General features: G+C 45.0%; 1 protein-coding gene across 1 annotated transcript; it reads right to left on the reverse strand.

Annotated features, from left to right (window-relative positions):
• Positions 1–1,087: 1,087 nt before the first annotated feature.
• Positions 1,088–23,326, reverse strand: LOC308586685 (zona pellucida sperm-binding protein 3 receptor-like). The gene is made up of 8 exons (XM_081193562.1): positions 22,697–23,326; positions 20,109–20,282; positions 17,422–17,601; positions 14,663–14,854; positions 12,988–13,179; positions 3,854–3,880; positions 2,868–2,931; positions 1,088–1,709 (listed from the first exon to the last, which is right to left on the reverse strand). Exons 1-8 carry the CDS (start codon positions 22,779–22,781, stop codon positions 1,676–1,678), a joined length of 948 nt encoding a protein of 315 aa, XP_081049688.1. The 5' UTR covers positions 22,782–23,326; the 3' UTR covers positions 1,088–1,675.
• Positions 23,327–23,668: the final 342 nt, after the last annotated feature.

The following is a 23,668-nucleotide window of genomic DNA, read 5'->3' on the forward strand; positions in this document are numbered from 1 at the left end:
GCTTCTGCCAGATTTTCTAATCCTTAGAATCTCCAAAATACCTACTAGATTCTCCCTTTGCCCTTCCTTTCTTCCTAACAACCAAGATGTATCTTTCCTCTTGTTTCAAATATGGGGCCACTGCAGTGGTTAAGAAGGAGCTGAGGGAAAACAGGGCATACTGCTTGATAAGGTGAGCTGAAGGGAAATCTCAACTGCATCTCAACTGCAATCAGATCTAGACCAATCCTCAGGGATTATGGGATTTGCAGTCCCAAAGTATTTGGGGGGCATGAAGTTAGGAAAACCTATCCTAGAAGGTTCCAAATGCTACCCTATGCAGACACAGAACCCATATGAAGGACTGCACAGAGATCACAAAGAATTCTTGAGTACAGATACTGTGGACAAAAATGGGAATGGATAAGATCATCATACTATGTTTCTGAGCCAGCTGCTCCTAGAGATAAAATGCTGGACTTCAGGGATCTGAAGAATGCAGTTTTTATGTCCTTATCAGAGACTGTAAGTGAAGAATGCAAATTATTCAGCTTTATGATATATTTGCATGAAGGAATTCCTAAATTTAAGAAAGAGGTGAGTATAAAAAAATGTAGACAATATGTAAACCAAGGGCACTATGTCAGCAACCTCAGCTTTAGATTTTCATAAGAAAAGAGTTAAAGGGTGCTTAACTTTCCCCAAAGCCTGCTGCTTCTCAGCTTCATATCTGTTCCTATTTCACACGTGTTCACTTTTTAGGCCTGTTTTAAAGAATTAGTGCACAAGGGAATCCACTTCTTTCCTTCCTTCTCCTAAAATACCCCTTCTGAAGTAGTCTTTTTCTTTTAAATAATGTTGGTGAGGATTTAACTATGTGCAACTGCATCTAGGTTTCCATAGAATCTGAACCAGGCACTTACCTTTACCTGAGTAAATTAGGTTTAAAAGATACTGTAATTTGTGAACTGTCATACTTCCTTGCATGTGTGTTTTTACTAAATGACAAGAATAAGGCACTATTAGCAAAAGATGAAAAAAGTAGGTTTTAAAGAAACAAAAGGTGGACACATTTTAAAGGAAGAAAAGTAGATCAAACTGAACAGTGTTTCACTGATACTGTTATTTTATTTTTAAGGTGATTATTGCCCTAGATTCAAAATCTTGCAATTGCAGAAGAGACTATTGCATAGTATGTGCCTTTGTTGCTTTCTTCATAAAACTACATGTTGTAGCATATACCTGTCAGGAATATTATGCTCAATCAGCAGGAGAAAGGGGCAGTTCACACAAAGGTTTACTGTGGGATGCAGCACTATGAGATCCTACCTGTACAGTTGGTACAGTGGTTTTTGCTGAGTTCCTCAACAGAGTTCTGACTGTCCTGTAACATGTAAGTAAAGGGCCAAAGAAGGGGAAGGAAAGATGGGTCAAAAGAAGGAGAAGGAAAAGAAAGAGAATAATAAGATGATTCTACCCAGTTGCCTCCACTGATTGGCTCTTCATGTTGTGAAGATTATGTCAAATCTGCCTCATACACTGTCCCTTGGCTCTGTTACTGAAAACTACCCACTGGAGAAGACTGGTTTGGTTTTCCTCCAGACGTCTGCTTTCTATCTGGTATTCTTGCTCTGTTTCTGCTTCTCCTTTATTTCCTGCTACTGCCCAAGTGACAACATTAGTGACTTCTGTGACTTCATTCATATGCCACATTGTTCTCTTTTGGTAGCCTGTCGGAGAACAGAAGTGGCAGAGTAAATTTGATTAAGTCTTGGGATTATTATTTTTTAAATCATCTGGCATCAAAATTATATCAATGAACACGTCAGCTAAGCTTTCATTCTGGAGAAAATCCTTTCTCCAGTATCCATGAGACCTCAGATAGTGATGAAACTCAGAAAAAGGCCTCCACTTCAGAAATTTGTGTATGGACAGGACCATGTACAGACAGGATCATCCTTTTGTACCTGGTCCCAAGATGTGAACAAGCTTAAAACAATTTGGAATTGTGGGTAGAAATGGGCTTGGAGGCATTGCAGTTTCTGAAGCACTGTAGGGTGAGAAACTGCTAGCTATTCTAGGTGGGCCTGATAGGACCTGAAGTCTATAAACATTTGGAGGACCAAAGTTTCCACACTCCAAAGGTGTTATGTACTGAAGTTCTCACCCTGGGCCAGCAGGGGGATACTGTAGATAGTTATGCAAATGAAGGATCGAAAGTGACGTTCAGTGATTGGATAGTTTTAGAAAATGGCAATAGTTACATTGTTCTGAAGCTCTATATAAGCAGGCTGACTGAGCTCCTCAGTTCAGTTCTGTTCCAGCTTACAAATAAAGAGCTGCTTTGGAAGAATCGCTGTGTCGTCTGATATGTTTGCCCACAACTTAACAAAAGGAACAACCAGTGACAATGCTGAAACAAGGGGCAACCCCGGCCTGCAACCAGGAGCCATGTGTCCCATTTCGCCACTTGAAGTGCAATAAGAAGTGCTGCCTGACCTCCTGCCAGTGGAAAAACAGCACCAGCATTGGCATCAATTGGCTTCACCATGCCTCATGTGTGGGCTGGGCAACCCCATTCAGAACAGAGTGAACACCAATGCCTAGGTAGATGAAGCATTCAGATACTGTAACTTGACCTTGTCTGGATATTCAGCAAAAAAGGGGAAATTAATACATTTTTTGTTAACAATATTTGGTAGCTCTGGTTTAATAAAAAAAGCATATTGCATTTCCTTTAAAATTTCAAAACAGCCCCCATAGCAAGGTTGTGAGAATATCAATTTATTATCTACAAGGAGAGTATATTTATTTAGATAAAATGTTGTGGACCTTGGAAATGCAAAACAGAAAGGAAAATAGGAGTTTGGTGATAAGAAAACTTTTACCTTGATTGTGAACATTTCTTATGAGCCCATTTAAGTGTCAGGATCAATATAGGTAATATGCTTGCTAAAAAAGAAGAAGAAACACACACCACCATTCTAGTAAAAAACCCCCACAAAAGGTCAATAAAACTGACGCATAATTAAAAACAGCATAGAAAATGCTCTGCAAATATTACTAATAAACATTTCACACTTGAATGTACTTAACAATAAAATACGTTAAACTGTCATTTGGTGGTCACAAGTCATTCTAAGACCAAACCACTTATTATTAGGGTGTAAAGACGCGTGATTTGTTGTCTTTGTTGTTTTGTTATGGGAACCTATCTGAAATAACTATGATGCCAAAATTATAAAATTACAGTTTCACAGACAGGATTATTATGAAAATGATTCTACCTCTTGGAATGTTAAGCTAAACCTTGCCAGCAAATTTATTTGGATTGCTTCCATAGGGAGGAAATACGAACTGTACTTGGAAGTAAACTCCACTGAGTTTAAAGATGTATCTCAACCCACAGAGGAGATTAGACAAATGATGAGCAAAGATTTCAGCATTGATGCCAAGCTTTGGAAATATGAAAAATTGTGCACACTATTGGTGCTTTGTAAATGTTTGGAATAAAGTGTGTGTGTGTTTATATGTAAACACACACAAACAGTCCTTGAATAATCCAGAGTCAGTGCAACAAAAAGAAACTCCTATTTAGGGGGGGGGATAGGCAAAACATCTAGAATCATCAACTGACTGTAAGCACTTTTAAGGCCCAATTTCTTAAATCTCTACAATGAAACTTCAAAATACTTATCTCTGGCTGCATAGTGCCCAGCTTTCTATGACCCCATAATATTATTGCCATTTTTCACATAGAAATGTTTTATACCATTTCATATTTTTTGCATATTAAATTGTATAAAATATTGGTATGTAAAAAACTATAATGCATCGCCATGTTTCCCCCATTCATTTTCAAGAAATTACATACCAGCTATAAGTAGTCTCAGGAAAACACCTAGAAAAGAGGGGGAAATGGTTCTAATAAGCAAACATCTCAAAAAAAACACCTTGTAAGACTAATTATAGAAAGGCTACTCATTCGGACTGGCAACCACATCTGAAATGGCTTATAAACTGAAGTACTGCAGCTCAAGGTGGATTTTGTATCGGAGCTGGTGGATATGTTTACTTAAATCATTTTCACACATACACCATATACCGTATTTTTCGCCCTATAGGACACATTTTTCCCCTCCAAAAATGAAGGGGAAATGTGTGTGCGTCCTATGGGACGAATGCAGGCTTTCGCTGAAGCCTGGAGAGTGAGAGTGGTTGGTGCGCACCGACCCCTCTCGCTCTCCAGGCTTCAGGAAGCTATCTGCAAGCCTTGGGAACCCGGCGGGAGTTCCCGCGGGCTCCCTAGGCTTGCGGATAGCAGCCTGCATCCCGAAGCCTGGGGCGCCCTGAGCAGCGTGCCCCGGGCTTCGGGCAGATATCCGCAAGCCTGGGGAGCCTGGCGGGAACTCCCGCCGGGCTCCCCAGGCTTGCAGAGAGCTCCCCGAAGCCCGGGGTGTGCTCCGTCTCAGGATGGCAGCCTGTTCTGAGGGCTGGGGTCAGGGGAAGCTCGGGGGGGAAATATTTGTTTCTCTTTATCCCCCCCCCAAAAAAAACTAGGTGCGCCCTATGGGCCGGTGCGCCGTATAGGGCAAAAAAATACGGTATACTCGATGGGCACTTCAAAAATTAATACTATATTAAGAAACCACACGGGTTTAAAAGAATAGATGTTGACTTTACATGACTCAATCTCAAATCATAATTGTTTTTTGCTGTGTTAAGAACTTCCTTTTAAAATACTAAAGTTGCAAATATCATTTTAAAATGAAATACTTGAGGATTATGCAAACCATTTAGATTCTCATAAACCGGAAACTTAATTTGATTTGTTGCCTGTCAGCTATATCAGACAACTACTTCAGAAGCTTTTGAGAATGTGTGTTGGGGTGGGAGAGGAAGTGCAGAAACTGTTGTTTGCTTTGCTGTCTGCCAATCACATGGAGCAGTTGGCAGGCAGCTACTTGAGGGACTTCTTGAATATGTGTGCACGGTAGCAGGTTTTTGCCTTCTTAGTAGTGGCACCCATCCTGTGGAATGCCCTCCCTTCAGATGTCAAGGAGATGAGTAACTATATTACCTTTAGAAGACATCTGAATGCAGGCCTGTATAAGGAAGCCTTTTAACGTCTAATGTTTTATTATGTTTTAATATATGTTGGAAGGCGCCCACAGTAGCAGGGGCAACCCAGTCAGATGGGCGGGGTACAAATATCGAAATTGAAATGTGGGAGTGGGGTAAGAAGCAGCTGCTTGACATGGGCCTCAGGTGGATTTCTTGCTCTGAAACTGAAGAAAGCAAGGAAGAAGGTTTTGATTGTTGAATGAGGTTGGTTAATTTGTATTTGTATGTTGACTCATCATTTTCAAATTTTAATTGTGGGTAGGGGCCTCAAAAGCTGGGAGACCCTGGTTAAGAGACAAATGCCCAGTTCCATTTTCTTAAGAGCCTTCATGAAGGTGTGCTGTGAAGTATAAAGCATTTCTTCAAATATCTGTACAGTGGTGCCTCGCAAGACAAAAAACTCGCTAGACGAAAGGGTTTTCCGTTTTTGCGTTGCTTCGCTAGACGAATTTCCCTATGGGCTTGCTTCGCAAGACGAAAACGTCTTGCGCTTTTTAAAAAAAGTCGCTTGAAGAGGCACAGTTGCGACGGACTGTGCTTCGCAAGATGAAAAACATCGCAAGGCGAAAAGACTCGCGGAACGAATTCTTTTCGTCTTGCAAGGCACCACTGTAAATAGTTGCACCTCAACCGTTTCCACTCTGAATGTGTTTTAGTCTGTAAATACCATTTCTGATAATTTTATTGGGTCTTGGGGTTTGTGAGTGGACAATTCAGCCACTAACAAGACCCAATTCCACATACAACTGGATATTGGATGTCAGGGAACTGCCATCAGAGCATCAGGTGGTGGAGGGACTCAGGCAGGATGAAAGAGACTCAACTGCTGAAGCAGGGACCAGCAGGGGGAGGAGTGATTCTCTGAGGGAATGTGAGCAGGAGGGAGGGCTCAGGGACGCTTCCAGCGAAAACAGTGGGGAGGTATCTGAGTCTCACATAGGGAGACCCATACCTCGCAGGAAACTGTCACGCCGTGAGTCCAGGAGACGCGTTTCCGTTAAGGAACTTCTTTGCTGGAAACGCTTCCGCAGGCAGCCACTGTCGGACTCTACTAGTGACTAGAGCAGACATGTCTGAGGAGCTCCGTCACACACGGAGGTTTGTGGGGGCGCACAAACTCTGAGGGAGCACGTTTTCACGCACAAGCAGCTAATCAAACCCTCACAGCAGTCCGACAGTCTTTGTACGCTGCCTGTGCAAGAGAAGGCATCATGAGCGAACCAACCGGAACCGGAGGAGCAGGGGCTGGAGCTGGTCCAAGCTTGGAAGATAGATACCGAGCGTTGGAGGTTCAACTGGCCCTGCAGACGGCGAGGCTGGAGGAGAGAAGGGCTCAGGATGCAGACAAGAAGGGGAGAGCCACTCAATTCCCCAGAAAGGTACCAGGATTGGTGCAGAAATTTGGGGGGGACCCCAAGGACTACCATGCTTTTAGGACAGAGATGCAATATGCCCTTAATGTGCAGTTCGATGAGTTCCCTGATGAGGAATCGCGAGTTGCTTTTGTAATTGGGCATCTTGAGAAAGGGGCTAGAGACTGGGTTCGACCCCTAATGGCAACGCACAATGACATACTAAAGGACACAATGAAGTTCTTTCGTGCAATGGATATCATGTTTTCCAGCGATATTGAGGAAGGGGTGGTGCGCAGACAGCTAATGGCTTGTAAGCAGGGGAGTCGATCTGTCCGTGAATATTGGACTGAGTTTACCATGCTGATTCACAGACTGAGTTGGGATTTATCGGCGGCACCCGTTCAAATGCTATTTGAAGAAGGTCTTTCTTCGGGGGTGAAAGACGAGCTGGCACGGAGCCCCAGGGCGGAGTCTATGGATCAGCTGACCAAATCTGCGCTGACCATAGGAGCGCGGCAGGAGGCAAGAGCCTTGGAGAGGCGGGAAGGGAGAGGGGAACGTTGGAAGGAGTTCCGCATTCCAGACATTCCTGAGCCAGCTTTCCCGCCGGCAGAGCCGATGGAAATCGGAACAGCGCGCGCGCGCGCATTTTCAAAAACCAGCGAGGGAGCTAAGAAGGAGGGAAAGGGCCCCCGGAAATGCTATCTCTGCCAACAGCCAGGCCACTTTGCCAGAGTCTGCCCCCAGAGGAAGGAATGGCAAGGGATGGTGGGAGCTGTTGAGGGGGGAGAAGAAGGGGGAGAGGAGCAGGTAAAAGCCAACGCCTGGTTGCCACAATTGGGGCACTGCAGCCAGGCCAAAGAGCAGTGAAAGTGCCCGTGCCAGAAGCTCCTCGACCTGCTCTAGTGATTGAAGTGTCGCTAGAGCTGCAGAATGGGCACCCCCTAAAAATAAAGGCGCTATTGGACTCAGGCAGCTCCTGCAATTTTATGAGCAAGGAGTTTGCTGCTGAACACCAGATACAGACCATCCCTTTAAGCAACCCCCTGCAGGTGACCACGATTGATGGCAGGGAGTTGTTGGGAGGAGGAGTCCGCTTGCAGACTGTCCCAATGATAATGAGGGTGGCAAGGCACACAGAACTGATAGCGTTTAATGTGGCCACCCTGGGAGGCGCTCCCATTATTTTGGGAATGAGCTGGCTAGCTCTACATGATCCGCTGGTTGGCTGGCATCAAAGAGTGGTGTCCTTTGGTTCAGCACATTGCCTAGAACACTGCAAAGGGGAGAAGGGTTCAGTAGGGGCCCAAGCCACCCTAGCAGGGACTGAAGTAATGGGGAAGGTGAAGGTACCACCACAGTATGCAGATCTCAGCGACGTGTTCAGTGAGAAGGAAGCTGACCAACTACCACCTCATAGACCCTTTGATTGTCAGATCAATTTACTCCCTGGAGCACAGCTTCCCGTGGGCAAGTTGTATGCCATGTCAGACAGGGAAATGCAGGAGTTGCGAGGGTTCATTGACAAGAACCTGAAGAGAGGCTTCATCAGAGAGTCCAAAGCAGCAGGGGGGAGCCCAGTGTTCTTTGTGGACAAAAAAAATGCGGACAAGCCGAGACTTGTATGTGATTTTAGGCGGCTGAATGCAGTGACTGAACCGGTGGCGTTCCCTATGCCCAGAATTGATGATATTTTGACCATGGTGAGGAAGGGAAAGATTTTCACAAAGCTGGATCTAAGGGGGGCGTACAACCTGATACGCATAAGGAAAGGGGATGAATGGAAAACCACCATGTTTACCCCTTTGGGGGCGTTTGAATACCTCGTTATGCCATTTGGATTACAAGCAGGCTCCGCGTGTTTTCAATCTTTTATGAACCACGTGCTGGGCCCTTTGCTCTACAAGAATTGCGTTGCCTTTCTAGATGATGTGTTGGTGTATTCTGAGAATGAGGAGCAACATGTGAGAGACGTCAGAGAAGTGTTGAGCAGACTGCAAGCCAACAGGCTGTGGGTCAAACTGGAGAAGTGTCGGTTCCATACCAAGGAGGTGGAATTCCTGGGGTACCGCCTGTCAGACAAGGGATTGGCCATGGATCCCGGCAAGGTACAGGCAGTGCTGGAATGGAAAACACCCAAAACCAAGAAGGATGTGCAGAGGTTCCTAGGGTTTGGAAACTTTTATCGTAAGTTCATCCGCAACTTCGCCCATCTGACGGCGCCCATCACTGACTGTCTCAGCAGTAAGAAGAAGTTTGTATGGACGGCGGAGGCGGAGCGAGCGTTTGAGGAACTGAAAAGGGCCTTCGCCTCTGAAGAACAACTTCTGCATGTGGATTTACGAAAGAAGCTAAGGGTGGAAACAGACGCATCTGACAGAGCCATAGGGGCGGTGCTTCTTCTGCAGCCGGGGAAGGAGGAGTCGGAGTGGCGTCCGTGTGCCTTCTTCTCGCGGAAGCTGAACAAATCCGAGAGGAACTACACGGTGTACGACCGAGAACTGCTTGCTATTCATGAGGCGTTCCGGAGATGGAGGCATCTGCTAGTTGGTGCACAACATAAAGTGCAAGTGTGCACGGACCATAAAAATCTAGAGTACTGGAGAACGGCGCGAGTGCTCAACCAAAGGCAGTTGAGATGGGCCCAAGAGTTCTCCAAATTTAACTTTGAGATTTGTTATGTGCCAGGCCCAGAGAATGTTAGGGCGGACGCTCTCTCACGCAAACCTGAATATTTGGAGGGGGAGGGAGCACCCGAAGAAACCCATATCATTCCAGAGGACCGCTGGGTGTGTGGGGCGACTTTGGTGGGGCAAAGGGAATTGGTAGAGGGTACGGTGCAGGATGCATACGCCCAGGGGAAACTCAGGGATCTCAGAGGGGAGGAAGACAAACCCGGTGGTTTTGAGGAGAGAAATGGGGCATTGTATTATAAGGGAGCGTTATATATACCTGAAGGGGAATTGAGGGAGAAAGTACTCAAGCAGCTGCACGATAGCCCCACAGCAGGGCACTTTGGGCAACACAAAACCATGTGGCTGGTTACCAGGGAATTTTGGTGGCCCAAGGTCAGGGAAGATGTGCGGGAGTATGTGAGAGGGTGTGAACAATGCCAAAGAGCCAAGGGGGAGAGGCAGGCGCCGGCTGGTTTATTAGAACCACTGCCCACACCTGAGAGACCGTGGGAAGCAGTGGCAATAGATTTCATGACTGATCTGCCAAGGTCTAGAGGGAAAACAGCCATCATGGTTGTAGTAGACCTGTTAACTAAAATGGCCCACTTCATAGCCTGCTCACATGCGGTTACAGCAGAAGAAACCGCCAAATTGTTTGTAGAGAATGTGTTTAGGTTGCATGGCGCCCCCTTGAGGGTGGTTTCAGACCGAGGGAAACAATTTACTTCCAGGTTCTGGAGGAAGCTCATGAGCTTACTGCATGTAGAGGTTAATTTCTCGACGGCCCGTCATCCTGAAACCAACGGGCAGGCGGAAAGAGCAAATGGGGTTCTCCAACAATATTTGAGGTGTTATGTTAATGACAGAGAGAATGATTGGGTGGAGAAGCTGGCGTTGGCAGAATTTGCCTACAACAATGCAGAGAACGTGTCCACGGGGATGAGCCCCTTTTTGGCTAATCACGGGTGCCATCCCAGAGCCTTCCCAGGGGGGGAGGGGGAGAACTGGAGCGTTCCAGCTGCAGAACAGTTCGTGGAAGAAATGGAAGCGATCCATCGCCAGCTCCAACTCAACTTAAACAGGGCTAAGGAGGAATATAAGAGGCAAGCAGACAAAAACAGAAGGGAAGGTGAAAGCATCAGGGTGGGGGACCAGGTGTGGCTGTCTACCCAAGGGTTGCCATTCAAAGGAGGTTGTAAGAAATTAAGACCCAAAAGGCTGGGTCCGTTTGAAGTCATACAGCAGGTCAATCCAGTGGCTTTCAGGCTCCGGTTACCGAACCACATGAAGCTGCACCCAGTTTTTCACAGGTCGTTGCTGTCACCGTATAGAGGAGACAGTGAGGGGAGGGTCACTAGGGGACCAGCAATGGAGGAGAAGGAACACAGCTACCATGTAGCGGAGATCCTCGATTCCAGGTGGAAGGGAGATCAAGTAGAGTATTTGGTAATGTGGGAAGGGGAACCGGAGTCGGAAAACACCTGGGTTAGGGCAGAGGATGTCAATGACGAGGTTTTAATAGAGACTTTTCATCAGAGGTTCCCACGTAAACCTCAGCCTGTAGCGAGGTTCCGAAGGGAATACTTTGCCACCACCGACGAGGAAGAGGAGTTGGAGGGGTTCCCAGATTCTGAAGAGGAGGAGGATTCAGCTGGCCAGGACGACGATCGATGGAGAGAATTGTTCGAGACGTCAGAAGATGAGGAAGATTCGTTTCGGGGTTTTAGCCCTTCACCTCCCAGGGGGGAGGAATTGGGAGGGGGTGAGGGGGGCCCTGGAGGGGAAGTGGATGTCAGGGAACTGCCATCAGAGCATCAGGTGGTGGAGGGACTCAGGCAGGATGAAAGAGACTCAACTGCTGAAGCAGGGACCAGCAGGGGGAGGAGTGATTCTCTGAGGGAATGTGAGCAGGAGGGAGGGCTCAGGGACGCTTCCAGCGAAAACAGTGGGGAGGTATCTGAGTCTCACATAGGGAGACCCATACCTCGCAGGAAACTGTCACGCCGTGAGTCCAGGAGACGCGTTTCCGTTAAGGAACTTCTTTGCTGGAAACGCTTCCGCAGGCAGCCACTGTCGGACTCTACTAGTGACTAGAGCAGACATGTCTGAGGAGCTCCGTCACACACGGAGGTTTGTGGGGGCGCACAAACTCTGAGGGAGCACGTTTTCACGCACAAGCAGCTAATCAAACCCTCACATTAAATTTTCATTTAAACTAAATATCCATGCATACAAATATACATGTGTCAATACCCTAAAAGCATCAGTTTTAACTGAGTGCAAAATGTGTCACCATGGCTGCTGCATCATTGATGAGTAACCATCAGAACACAGAATTTAGCCCAATGCAGTAGACATTCCTGATCTGGCTGTCCATGCTGGATGGTAACGGTTGGGACTGTTAGGATATTTCCGTTCCACCTTAAAAGGGGACAGGCTGTTGTGAGTCACAGCCTGCGTATTTCCTGTTCATAGGAAGTTTCTGTTTTGTGTATAGCTGTTGTTTCTCTCTCTGTGCCTTGACACGCAGTCAGTCAGTCATGTTTTTCTTTGTTCTGACCGACGCTGAATAAAATTGTAAATAATGCTCTCCTGAGTGCATCTTTCATTGTGCGAACTCTGCGAAAGGGCGTGCACCAGTCCTTGGAATGTGGACAGATGTTTCTGAGGCTTGTGTCGCTAATTGACTGATACTGCGTTTCTACGGGAGGTTGATGGATCGTCCGGAGTTGACGTGGGAGCATGGTGGCCTTTGTCTCCCTGGCAGTATCCCAACAACAGGGACAACACTAGTTTCTATGTCATGTTTCAAATGACCACGTCAAAATTCTACATTCTGACTAAAGAGATAACACCTTGTGATCCAGCACCAGGAAATTGGGATGCAAAGAGCAGTGCCTGTTCAGAAGTGCCTAGTGCTGACAATTTACAATATAGCCTTCAGAGAAGGTTGTTTGCCCCTGGATATCACCTTTGGGGTGGGTAAATTCAGCTTGCAAGATCTTCAGAGAGACTGACTAGGTACTAAACAAATATTACCTGAAAGATGTTATAAAAGTAAGAGGCAGAATAAAAATTCTCAAAGACTTCTGGAAGCTTGACTTCCCATGGACTAGTGGTGCCCAGGATTCATTCCATATCCACATTTTGCTCTAGAGGGTTGCAGTCCAGAGTTCTACAACCAAAAGTACTTCTACAGCATGGTTCTTCAAGAGGTTGTGAACACCAAGGGCCACTTTATGGATGTCAATGTCTGTGTTGTTGGGAGAAGACATGGTATAGATATCTTCCGGATGTCCCGCCCTTGCTGACAAGCCAGAGGCTGGTCCAGTCTTCCCTGGCCTAGTGGTGCTTGTCAGTGATTTTTCCATGTGCCCCCTCAACTTCACCATTCAGGCATTCACCTTCAAACCGTAGCTGATGTCTTCCTACAGGTCTACATGGATAGGCATGGACTGTACCTTCAGCTACTACCACAGTTCAGCTTGGCTGCCTGTGAAAAGGCTTTGGCCATTTAAAGTTAAGGTGGAGGTCCCTCTATACCTTGCTAGATATGGATATCATTGTTGTCTCCTGTATCCTGCTCAAAAGCTGCAAGACGGGGGCCGGTATCCTTCTTGAGAAGCACCCTGATATGTCTAAGCTTGGAGATGAGATGGATGCTGTACCCATGGGCAGAGACCAGAATGTTAACACAGTTCCAGTTAACCGATGACAAGTATGTATGCATGTGTAAATAAAACAATGTATGTTTTTGCAGGTACCACCATCTTAGAGGTATGCATTTGCACCCCCAAATCTCTCACCAGTCAGAGATAATTTTATAACAGTATTTTCAGAAATATAATGCTTACTCAGAGTACAAGCTGGAATATTAGGCAACCATTGCTTCCCACCGATGTAATTAATCTTAGGTGATCCGATCAAAATATAGCCAATATCACATTGAATAGTAACTTCATCTCCAATGTTGTAGTATTCTTTCTCCCCATAGATTATTCTTCCATTACGGATATAGAGTTCAGTAGTGTCTGGTGATGTTCTAGCTGAAAACACAAAAAAACTATTAAAAATAATATAAAGCAGTACTAAACTGCACACAAAATAGGGGAAAAAATCATACTTGTGCAACTTGATTTTGCAAAATGCAGAATGTTCTATACAAAAAAGTTAAGAAAACTTCCTGATATTATGTATAATATTGTGCTATTTTACATCTGTCAGAAGTGTCTGGGCGCTGCCATTAGGAGATCTGGAGTGAAGTGTCAACAATAAGCAGATGACACCCAGCTCTGTCTCTCTGTTCTAAGTGAACATTCATTCATCATCCAGGTGGCATTGTTACTTCTTTCTCCTGGGATGGGGCTAAAAGGAAGATTTTTAGGTCATGTTTGCAAAGCTTGGTGTGATGCATCCTATTAGATATTGATAGCTAGTTTGTAGATCCCTGGAAAAGGTAAGAGAGGGTGCAATCCAGTTCACAGCCACAGTATTGTACCTTCTCTTTTACTTCTTCCACTGGTCAGCTCTGCAACCCTGGCCTATTTGTCATGGTTCTAATCCCATCCCATTCTTGCATTGTGCAAAATGAAAGGATTCCAAAGTTGCAGCTTTTGCTCTATCACTCCAATGGATTTTTTCACTAATGATTTGTTTTTTTATATTAAAAACATTGTACAAGAACTGAGTGGTTTGGAATACTTCAATTTCAGGCCTTCTGCATGCTGATGCTATTGCAGTTATCTCCACCACATTAATTGGAATATGGAAGTTACTGAGCAACTACATTTTGTATGAAACAGCACCTATTATTACTGCAAAGACTAAAATTCTAGGTATTGGCAAGAAGAAAGCTCATATATGGAAGCTGGGCAATCCCATGGCCAGCCACATTCATGTAAGCCACATTCAGTACTAACTTTCATGCAAAGGAACCCAGAACTGAATCTCTAATCAGGGACAGCATATGATGAGGTGCACACAACAGCTAGCATACCACTAAAATAAAAATATCAACTGTAACTGGGATTAAAATATATCATTTTTAGTCCAATACACCAATGCAGCCAATGTTCTGGAAAGCAAGTGAAAGCATTCATGTAAATACACATGACAGAAGTCTGTCAAATTGTACTTAAGATACCTTTGCGGGGGGCAGGGGGGGGGATTAGACAAGGACCAGGTTCAAATCCACAGTAAGCCATGAAGCTACCTAGGTGACCTTGGGCCATTTACTGTCTCTTGGCCCGAACAGCATTCCACTGTTGATGTACAGATAAAATTGGGAGACATAGACCTATGTACACCATCCTGATCTCTATGGAAGAAAGGTGGAATATAAATGTAATAATAAACAAAAAAGTAAACAAAAAAACTGCTAGAAGAATGAAGAAGCTTCAGAAGATGTCAAGACCACATATAATGGTGTGGGTGTGTCTGCCCATCTGTGATTTACCTGTAGATAATGGGAAATATCTGTCTTGAGTATGGCTTTAAAAGGAACATTTATATATGGATTTATATACATACATAAACATGGTTGTATAGAAGGATCCCACTGATTGTAGCCTTTGCATTTTACAATCATCTTTGTGGTTTCATCAAAAAAAGAATGGTTTGGATGGCAGTAAACTGTGATGGTATCTCCAATTTTGTATTCAGATTGCAATGGATACACACTCCCTTTGGGCATTACTGGAGCACCACAATTTTCCGGATAAACTATAACAAGAAAAATAAAACTGGAAGATATAAATGCAAGACTAATAGTATACAATCTGTCACAAGATTCAAGATGCCGCCATTGTGTCAGGTACCTGGATTTTTGAGCAGGCCATTCTAACCATTGGTGCTAGGGGTGCATGGCACCCGGGCGCCAGGCTCTCAGGGGTGCCAGACCAAGAGTCTGGGGCCAAGTGCTGGAGTCCGGGGAAGAGCCGCCAACAGCCGGATTCCAACACTTGCCCCCGAACTTGCACTGAGCAGCCCGCAGCAGAAGAGCCTGCGGCGCTACGACAGGTTCTGCTCCGCTCAGTTGTCAACTCTTCCCCCAGCTGCATGGCCGCTGTTTCAGTGCCACGCCCGGAGCGCCATGTAACGTGAGTGTGGCGCGGTGCATCCTGTTGCATGCGCCAAGCTGCGGGTTCCTTTGCTGGCTTTTCCACTGTTGGCGCACACTCCCAGCACCACCCAAAGTGGGGTGCCAGTGCAGAACAATGGGGAATGCAAGCGGTATCTCCAGATGGGATCTGCCACGTGCCGACGGCAACAACAAATCCTGACAAATAGGAGCATGTGGATCCTGTCCGGAGATGTTTCCTCTGCTGCCGCTTGCATTCCCCATCATTCTGCACTGGCACCCCATATTGGGAGGCACTGGGAACATGCGCCGACAGCGGAAAAGCCAGCAAAGGAACTCGCAGCTTGGCGCATGCAACAGGATGTGCCACACAGCGGCCACGTTTCATGGCGCTCCAGGTGCTGCATGCGCAGCCAAAACAGTTAGCCGCCATGCAGCAGGGGTGTGTGGAGGCAGCGGGCGGACAGCCCAGTGACTGTGCCACTCAACATTTTGTCATCGTCCCCAGCATGGAACCCTCACCCACCTTTGTACACCCCTGTGCGTGGGGCGCTGGCACCCCCGTTGGTTGGCACTTTGAGTCCCTGCATCCCACAACTGTTCTAAAGGTAAACAACTATTTCCTTAACAAGTTTGGGGTCCCCCCCTTAAAAAAGGTTGACAACTCTGGGCAACCTAGGAGCGCCAGGCGGATCTTTGCACCCCGGCACTGTATATGCTTAAGACGGCCCTGTTTTTGAGCTCTGTAAGAAGGCACAAAACAGTTTAACACCAATTACGTCATGGCAAGTCATGTAAACCCTATTCTTTTGAACACAACAGGAGAAAAGTTAAATTATTCTTAAACTTTTGTTCTTGAAATGTTTTCTGTGCAGTCACACATTGGGCATGCTTGTAAAACAAATGCTATTAGGCAAACGGGATAAGAGTTACCCTTTCAGAAACAAATGACTAACATCTATGTGATGAGTGAAGCTACAAAATCTCTGGGTAAGCTAGATTTCAATGGACTTCTTTAAAATATTGCACTTGGGAAGGTGTAGGTCCTAGGCCAGGAGTAGGGAATCATCCACCCTCCCTTTCTCTAACGAATGTGTATACACTGCTGTGGTGGGTATAAAGCCAAGGTTGGATTCACCAGCACTGGCTGAATGTGAGGTACTTCCAAGTTATCAGCAGTCAAGCTAAAGGTAACATGCTATATGGCGATAACATAGCATGGTGAGCTAGCATGGTAAAGTGCTAGTGGAACTCTATAAACTTGGGTCTTTAAAAGATTTATTTCTAAAACCACAAGAACTGAATTATAGTAGATTAGTTCATGATGCAGCAGGATCTCTTAGATTTTATGTAGCTAGTGTGTTTATTTTTGTCTTGTGTCATGAGACATTGAACAGTTTATATAATTTGAACTGAACTGTCTGAGCAAAGAGTTTTCTGAACTGGGAACTCTGGAAAAGGCTGACTACTGGAAAGCAGGAAGAACCTGACATTCTGCTTGATGCCTCTGCTAGAGCTGTGCAGACTCTGTCGATCACACTGCTTGAAGTTTAGTATAGTATCAACAAACGGATGGTGGGCCCACTATATCAGGTTATTGGCCAACTGACTTCTATAAGTCTAGCAACGGTTCATGTGATGGGGCGGATGCTGAACACCAGCATCATTCTTGCGTACCTGGCTAGCACTGGGGCAGCAGCAAACTCAGAGCTGCACAGGTGCACCAGGGAGGCTGTCGCTGCCACTCTAGCAGTCCTATGATTACGCGCACACAGCCCCAACCTTGCCTTTGTTGCTTGTAACTTAACTGAGCTGAACTTGCAGCTCCATACAGCAGCCTCTTTGGATTCCACCTTTTGATTACCTTCTGCCTTGGATTCCTTCATTTTCTCCTCCTAGCACTGGTGAACTCCAGACACTACTTCCTACTATGATTTTACTTTCTGTCCTCCCCACTGGAGTAAACACATGCAAAACTAACAAATGTGTTTTCAAATTTTGGCTGCCCCTTCTTAGTGAACCATTATTATACTAAGCAATTAAAGCGCAATTGGTTCTCTGAACTTTGTGAGATATAACACAAAAATACACCTTGGTGGCCAACATTCTTTACTCCTTTTTAAACATGTCAGTTCCCTATGTTTAAATGGCTTTTTATTGTGGAAAGAGAAAAATATATTCTAATCCAGTGCTTTTTTCAAAGCCTTACTCTTTTTGCAGGATGGCACTTCAGGGACCCAAGAACCGTTCTCCTCACAGCGAATAAAGTAACTGCCGATTAAGAAGTATCCAATTTTACATTCAAATGTAATACTGCTGCCATAGGTATAGGAATCTCTAAATCCACTTAATTTTATTCCATCCGGAACTACTGGATTGGCACACATAACTGAAAGTGAAAAGTAAAATTAAAAAGCAGAACTCCTTAAAAACTATTTACATTTCTGCTCTCTTGAGAATGGGGTATTTTCTGATGAAACTTATTAAAAATTATTCTCTCCTAAATCATTAATCTAGATCAGGAGTGGCCAACCCCTTTTTGGTCCAAGGGCTATGTTTACCATTGGCTAACCCAATAGCTGGAGTAATATATATTATCATTAAAAAAGAAATGTTTAGACTCACTTTATGTATTGGGTTGCTATAATTTGTTCACCATTTATAATTGTGCAACTTTAGTATAATCAGCTAAAGGAACAGCCACTAAGGGTCAAATGCATGTTATGACAAGCACACTTTTAAGTGGTCTTAGAACCAGCCACTTTCTGCATGAAAAGCAGTCTCACTAAGCTTCAATTCAGATTAGGATTGCAATGTGGATGAGAGAGTGGAGGTTTAACCCCACACCATTTCCCCAGGCCCACCAGCAGCTTGTCTTTGCCCCCTGAATACATTGTTTACTGTATGAAGCACATTTCTGAAGAGGAACAGCTTTTCAGACGAGTGCTTTCCTGTTTGAGGAATACTTTTGTAATGGTTGTGCAAGATTATTGGTTGATAAAATAAATCCATCTCCTGTAAGGGTTCAACATTATCTTTCCGCAAATTAGCTTTTGCACTATTGTGAAATCAGATTCCTAGCAATCAAACAGTTAATAGGAAAACATGAAGAGTCAAATAATTCTGCTTATGTGATTGTCACTGACAACTAGCTAGCTAGCATCTTTATGAATCAGGAGTGCTGAGAGATATGATGGCAGGGGCAGCAATTCCAGTGGCCTGCTATAAGTGCATATTCTGTTTTCCTCCAGCATTATTCTATTTGTTCTTTTAATGTTTGGCTTATTTTCAAATATACATCTGTCTCCAGTGATTTCTCCTTCAAAAGGAAGACAAACTTGGCAAAACACTGGAGCACTCAGGGAAGTAGGAAACATACACAACACATGTATTTATAAAATCCTATCACTGATCTGGACGTAGCAGCACACAGCTTCCTAGCAAGTCAGTAGGCTTTTTTAATAGCATCACTACAGATAAAATTGTTATGAAAATAAAATCAACATGTGGGTAGAGGGAATTCTCCTCTCCTCTGTGCTTTACCGTTATTAGCAACAATATCACAAGAAATTGAAGGTGCTGCAATGACCAATAAAGTCTCATTGCAATGGTATTTTATCACTATTTCTTAAGGATAAGTCCCAGTCCCATTGTGAGAGCCATCAAGACTACTTGGAGGAACTGCACAAGAAATTCCTAGAAAAATATTGATCAATTTAGCAAATAGGCAAAACTTGGATAGAACTGCTAGGAGTCTGGTAAATATACTGCACTAGTGCGCAGAGAGAAAGAGTTTGTAGTGCATGTTGAGAGCAGAAGAAAACCTTAGGGTTTATTACTTATGACAAACAAAGCCATCTTGAGTACAAATATTTCCCACAAAAAAGGGGTCCTGCAGGCCCCAGGCATGAGTTGGCCACCATTTCTGTCACCTGCTGTCTTTGTTATTGTTGTTTAGTCATTTAGTTGTGTCCGACTCTTTGTGACCCCATGAACCAGAGCATGCCAGGCACTCCTGTCTTCCACTGCCTCCCGCAGTTTGATCAAACTCATGTTGGTAGCTTCGAGAACACTGTCCAACCATCTCGTCCTCTGTCGTCCCCTTCTCCTTGTGCCCTCAATCTTTCCCAACATCAGGGTCTTTTCCAGGGAGTCTTCCCTTCTCATGAGGTGGCCAAAGTATTGGAGCCTCAGCTTCAGGATTTGTCCTTCCAGTGAGCACTCAGGGCTGATTTCCTTAAGAATGGATAGGTTTGGTCTTCTTGCAGTCGATGGGACTCTCAAGAGCACCATAATTCAAAAGTATCAATTCTTCGGCGATCAGCCTTCTTTATGGGGTCCAGCTCTCACTTCACTACTGGGAAAACCATAACTTTAACTATACGGACCTTTGTCAGAAAGGTGATGTCTCTGCTTTTCAAGATGCTATCTAGGTTTGTAATTTCTTTTCTCCCAAGAAGCAGGCGTCTTTTAATAGCGTGACTGCTGTCACCATCTGCAGTGATCATGGAACCCAAGAAAGTAAAATCTCTCACTGCCTCCATTTCTTCCCCTTCTGTTTGCCAGGAAGTGATGGGACCAGTGGCCATGATCTTAGTTTTTTTGATGTTGAGCTTCAGACCTTATTTTGCGCTCTCCTCTTTCACCCTCGTTAAAAGGTTCTTTAATTCCTCCTCACTTTCTGCCATCAAGGTTGTGTTATCTGCATATCTGAGGTTGTTGATATTTTTTCCGGCAATCTACTTCTTCTTATTTCATTAGAGTTTATTTCTAAGTAAGTGTGGGTACGATCACAACCACAAATTAAGAGACGCTTGGTATTTCTTATGTTTAAAGCATTAGAGTAACTTTTTAGAAATCACTAAAATAAACGAACACATTTAGAGCAACACATACCATGACAGGGGTCTGACAACGGTGTCCAGGAACCGCGAATACATGTAGTTGTGTTAGTTTTATCATGCACTCTTACAGCACCTTCTTTGCATCTATATACTGCGAAGCGGTTATATACAAAGAGACCGACCTCAGAAAAGGGAAATATTGGTAAACTGTCAACATCACAGGCCTCTGGGTTCATATAAAAAGACAAAGATTAATATGACACATAAGCCTTTGGAAGTAAAAATCCTGTTTACAGTTTCACTACATTTGTTCTAAAAAACTAAATACGGGATAATTATAACAAACAATAATGAAAGAGAAATGCTGACAATGCAGTGAAGGTGTTTTAAGTTGAGTTCATTAAGCAGTGTGTATTAGCACACACCTTTCACACTGAGGACTCAATATCCTTAATCTTCTCTTCTGCAAGCTCCAGTGAAACTAGCTCTGATGTAAGAACACAGTTCTTCTTAATTTCAAATAAAATGTTCCTACTGGAATGCGTTTTGAAGGAAATGAGCAGAGCAGAGTGGTAGATCTATCACAGTTTCCTAAGCCAGGCCCATGCAAGGAAGGGGGACAACTGGGCACACTTGCCCCAGGCCTCGGGAGCTAAGCAGGCTGGAAGGCCCTGCCAGGGGCCTGACACACTTACAATGTCATGTCACAAACATCCCAGGCCTCCCAGCCTATGACAAGCTCTGCAAGGTTCGTGGTGGTGGTCCTAAGCCTTGTTGGTTTGTGTTGTCCTTAGCAACTAGTTTTTCTGAGGTGGGGTGGCTTTCTCCAGTGAGAAGAAATTAATTACCAGCTCTCAGTCTAGCACAGTTTCAGATCTCTTTGACAGCTTGTCAGTGGAATGGAGGAACCCAGGATCCTCATCCTTCCCAGTGAGTCGTCAATCCACCTTTGACACAGATTTTTTTTTTTTACATCTGCCGCAGGTCTAGGACAAAACCATCTTAATCTGATCCCTTTAAAAAAATCCTCCAGCTAACTCTTTTCAACTGGAGTTTTTCCACAGAAAATAAAGAACATGTCTCTTTACTCTCTATAACACTTCTCAAGCTAAAACCTCTGTAGCAGTTGACAAGCAGTAAAATAAATACATACAGATCTTGGGCCCTCCTAATAGTAAAATGCAATAACAGGTAGGTATGAAGCACATACATACACTATCATAAAATAATGAACCCATAAATTAGCCAGGAAGGAATCCAACATTCTGCCAGGACATGGGCTCGCGCCTTGCATATACCCAGATTAGTGAATGAGGTGTGATACTCTGACGGGGGTCTGAGAGACCTCCTGTCTCCCCCCCCCCCAAAGGTGGTGGTACTACATACCATTGTGTACCACCAGAAAAAACACTCTTTTTTACAGAGATGACCAGGAAAGGCTCACACACCATTAATCTGAGATTATCTGATTCACTTACACAAATAACAAAGGCTGCAGCCAGATGCACTTTGGTATCTGTGCCATGTCAAGAATAGAAAGTCTTATTTTAGGTGTGATGTAATGGAAACATGAATCTCATTTTTTTGTTGGGGTAGTTTTATTTCTCATGTTGCCAAATATCCCGTGTAGAATTTATAGGCTTTGCGATTTATGGGCTGCAACCCACAATCACCCTATGCCAGGTTGGTGTGTGTGTATAGATTGAGTGAAGACATTTCTGGTGGCTCCTTTTGCTGACAGTGTGCCACTTGTGTCACTCTGCCAGCAAAGATCTCCCCCCTTGTCCACTGAATTGTACTGGCAGGTGGAATGCTACTGGTGGTATTCCCTCCACCGGAAAGCCCTGAAATCCTGAATTCTGGTGGATCACCAGGTGCTCTCAAAGCACTCAGCTAGATAAGCAACTAGGTATAAAGACCCTGCAGTTTGTTTTGTCTTGTCTTATCCATATGATTTTATGTATTGATATTGGTTCTTCATTCTACAGCTGCCTCCCCATCAAGTAAGTAAATAAATAAATAAAAATAGTTAACTAACTGACCTATGCGTTGCAGCTAGCTCGGTTGTGTGTGTGTGTGTGTGTATATCTATATCTCTATATATCTATCTATCTATATATATCTAATCTATATCCATATCTATATATATATAAAATGAGTTAGTGAAGCACCACAGAATAAAGTAGAACAACCCCACCGCTAATGCACTATTATTGTGTCAATCGCCCTACAAGACCCTTCTGGGAGGCACCAAGGTCTTCCCCATGCGTGCTTCCTCGGGAGTAAGAAAGGCCGCCTGGCAGAGAAAGGCCCCTTGGGCGGATGGACGGCCCAGTTGGCTCTGCCGACGGAGGCCGCAGCCTGGGACGCGGCGGGCGGCGCGCAACCGCCTCACGGCTGAGGAGGACGGACACCTCGACGCCACCTGGCGGGCTGCGGGGGGACATCCGCGTTTACCTCAGGCGCCTAGAAAGACCCGCCCACTCGCGCGCTGCGTTTTGCGAAGCCTCTCCAAGCTCGAGCAGAGAGGGCGGGAAGGCGAGCGGGCGGGAGGGGAAGGGGCAGGTGGCGGGGAGAAAGGGAGGCTCAGCGGTCGCTAGAGGCGCCGCCGCCGCCGCCGCCTGCCTGCCTCGTACTCACCCACCAGTCCCTGAGGCAGCAGCAACAGCATCGACATCCCCAAGAGCCGGCGGGTCAGCAGAAGCCCCCAGGACGGCCGTTGCATAACGCTGAGTGGCGACGGCGAAGAGAAGGCAGGCTCACGACTGCGCGGGCGAGTGACGTAAAAGCGTTCGGTGAAGGGCCGCGTTGCGGGGAGCAACGCGCGATGGTCGCTGTTCAGCTCGCGTTCCCTGTTTCCCCCCTATAGCATTTCCCACCTAGAGTGCCGGATGGATCCTTTGCAGACTGTACTTTTTCGCTATGTTTCATTCCTCCCCACCTCAGTGGAAGACGACAGCTTGCTTGCGAAAGACAGCGGGGGAAATCCAGGATTGTATCGCATCTGTGATATGTTGGTGGACTGTCCCATTACTTTGAAAAAAGTGTAGAAATCATGCTCTCTCACATCGAAGTATTATTGAGTGGGGAAAATATGGTTCCTGCTGCTTTCTAAGGTTTTAAAAATCAATGTCTTTTTTTAAAAAAATCCTAGACAGTGCAATGCAGAGTTTTACTACGCCATGTGACAGGCTGAAGAGAGGGTCTAGACGTGGCTGAGAAAAAGTGGTTTATGACAGCTATATAATGCAGTCCGGTATTATTATCCCATTATTGTGGGGTGCTGCTTGTGGCTTATGACCAGTCTAGCTGCCACATTCTGGATTAGTTGTAGTTTCCAGGTCACCTTCAAAGGTAGCCCCACATAGAACGCATTGCAGCAGTCCAAGCAAGAGATAAGTAGAGCATGCACCACTCTGGCGAGACAGTCCATGGGCAGATAGGGTCTCAGCCTGTGTACCAAATTAGTTATTTTTTTTAATCCAGAATTGTTATGTATTGCAACAGAAATCTATTACACCATAGCCATATACAACCAGGATTGTCAAAGCGCTGCCTTTCCCCCATATCCCGCAGAAAGAATTTCTCAGATAAATCAACACAAACTGATTT

This window comes from Podarcis bocagei (genome assembly GCF_964188305.1).
Source record: "Podarcis bocagei genome assembly, chromosome: 5".
Taxonomy (NCBI): Eukaryota; Metazoa; Chordata; class Lepidosauria; order Squamata; family Lacertidae; genus Podarcis; species Podarcis bocagei.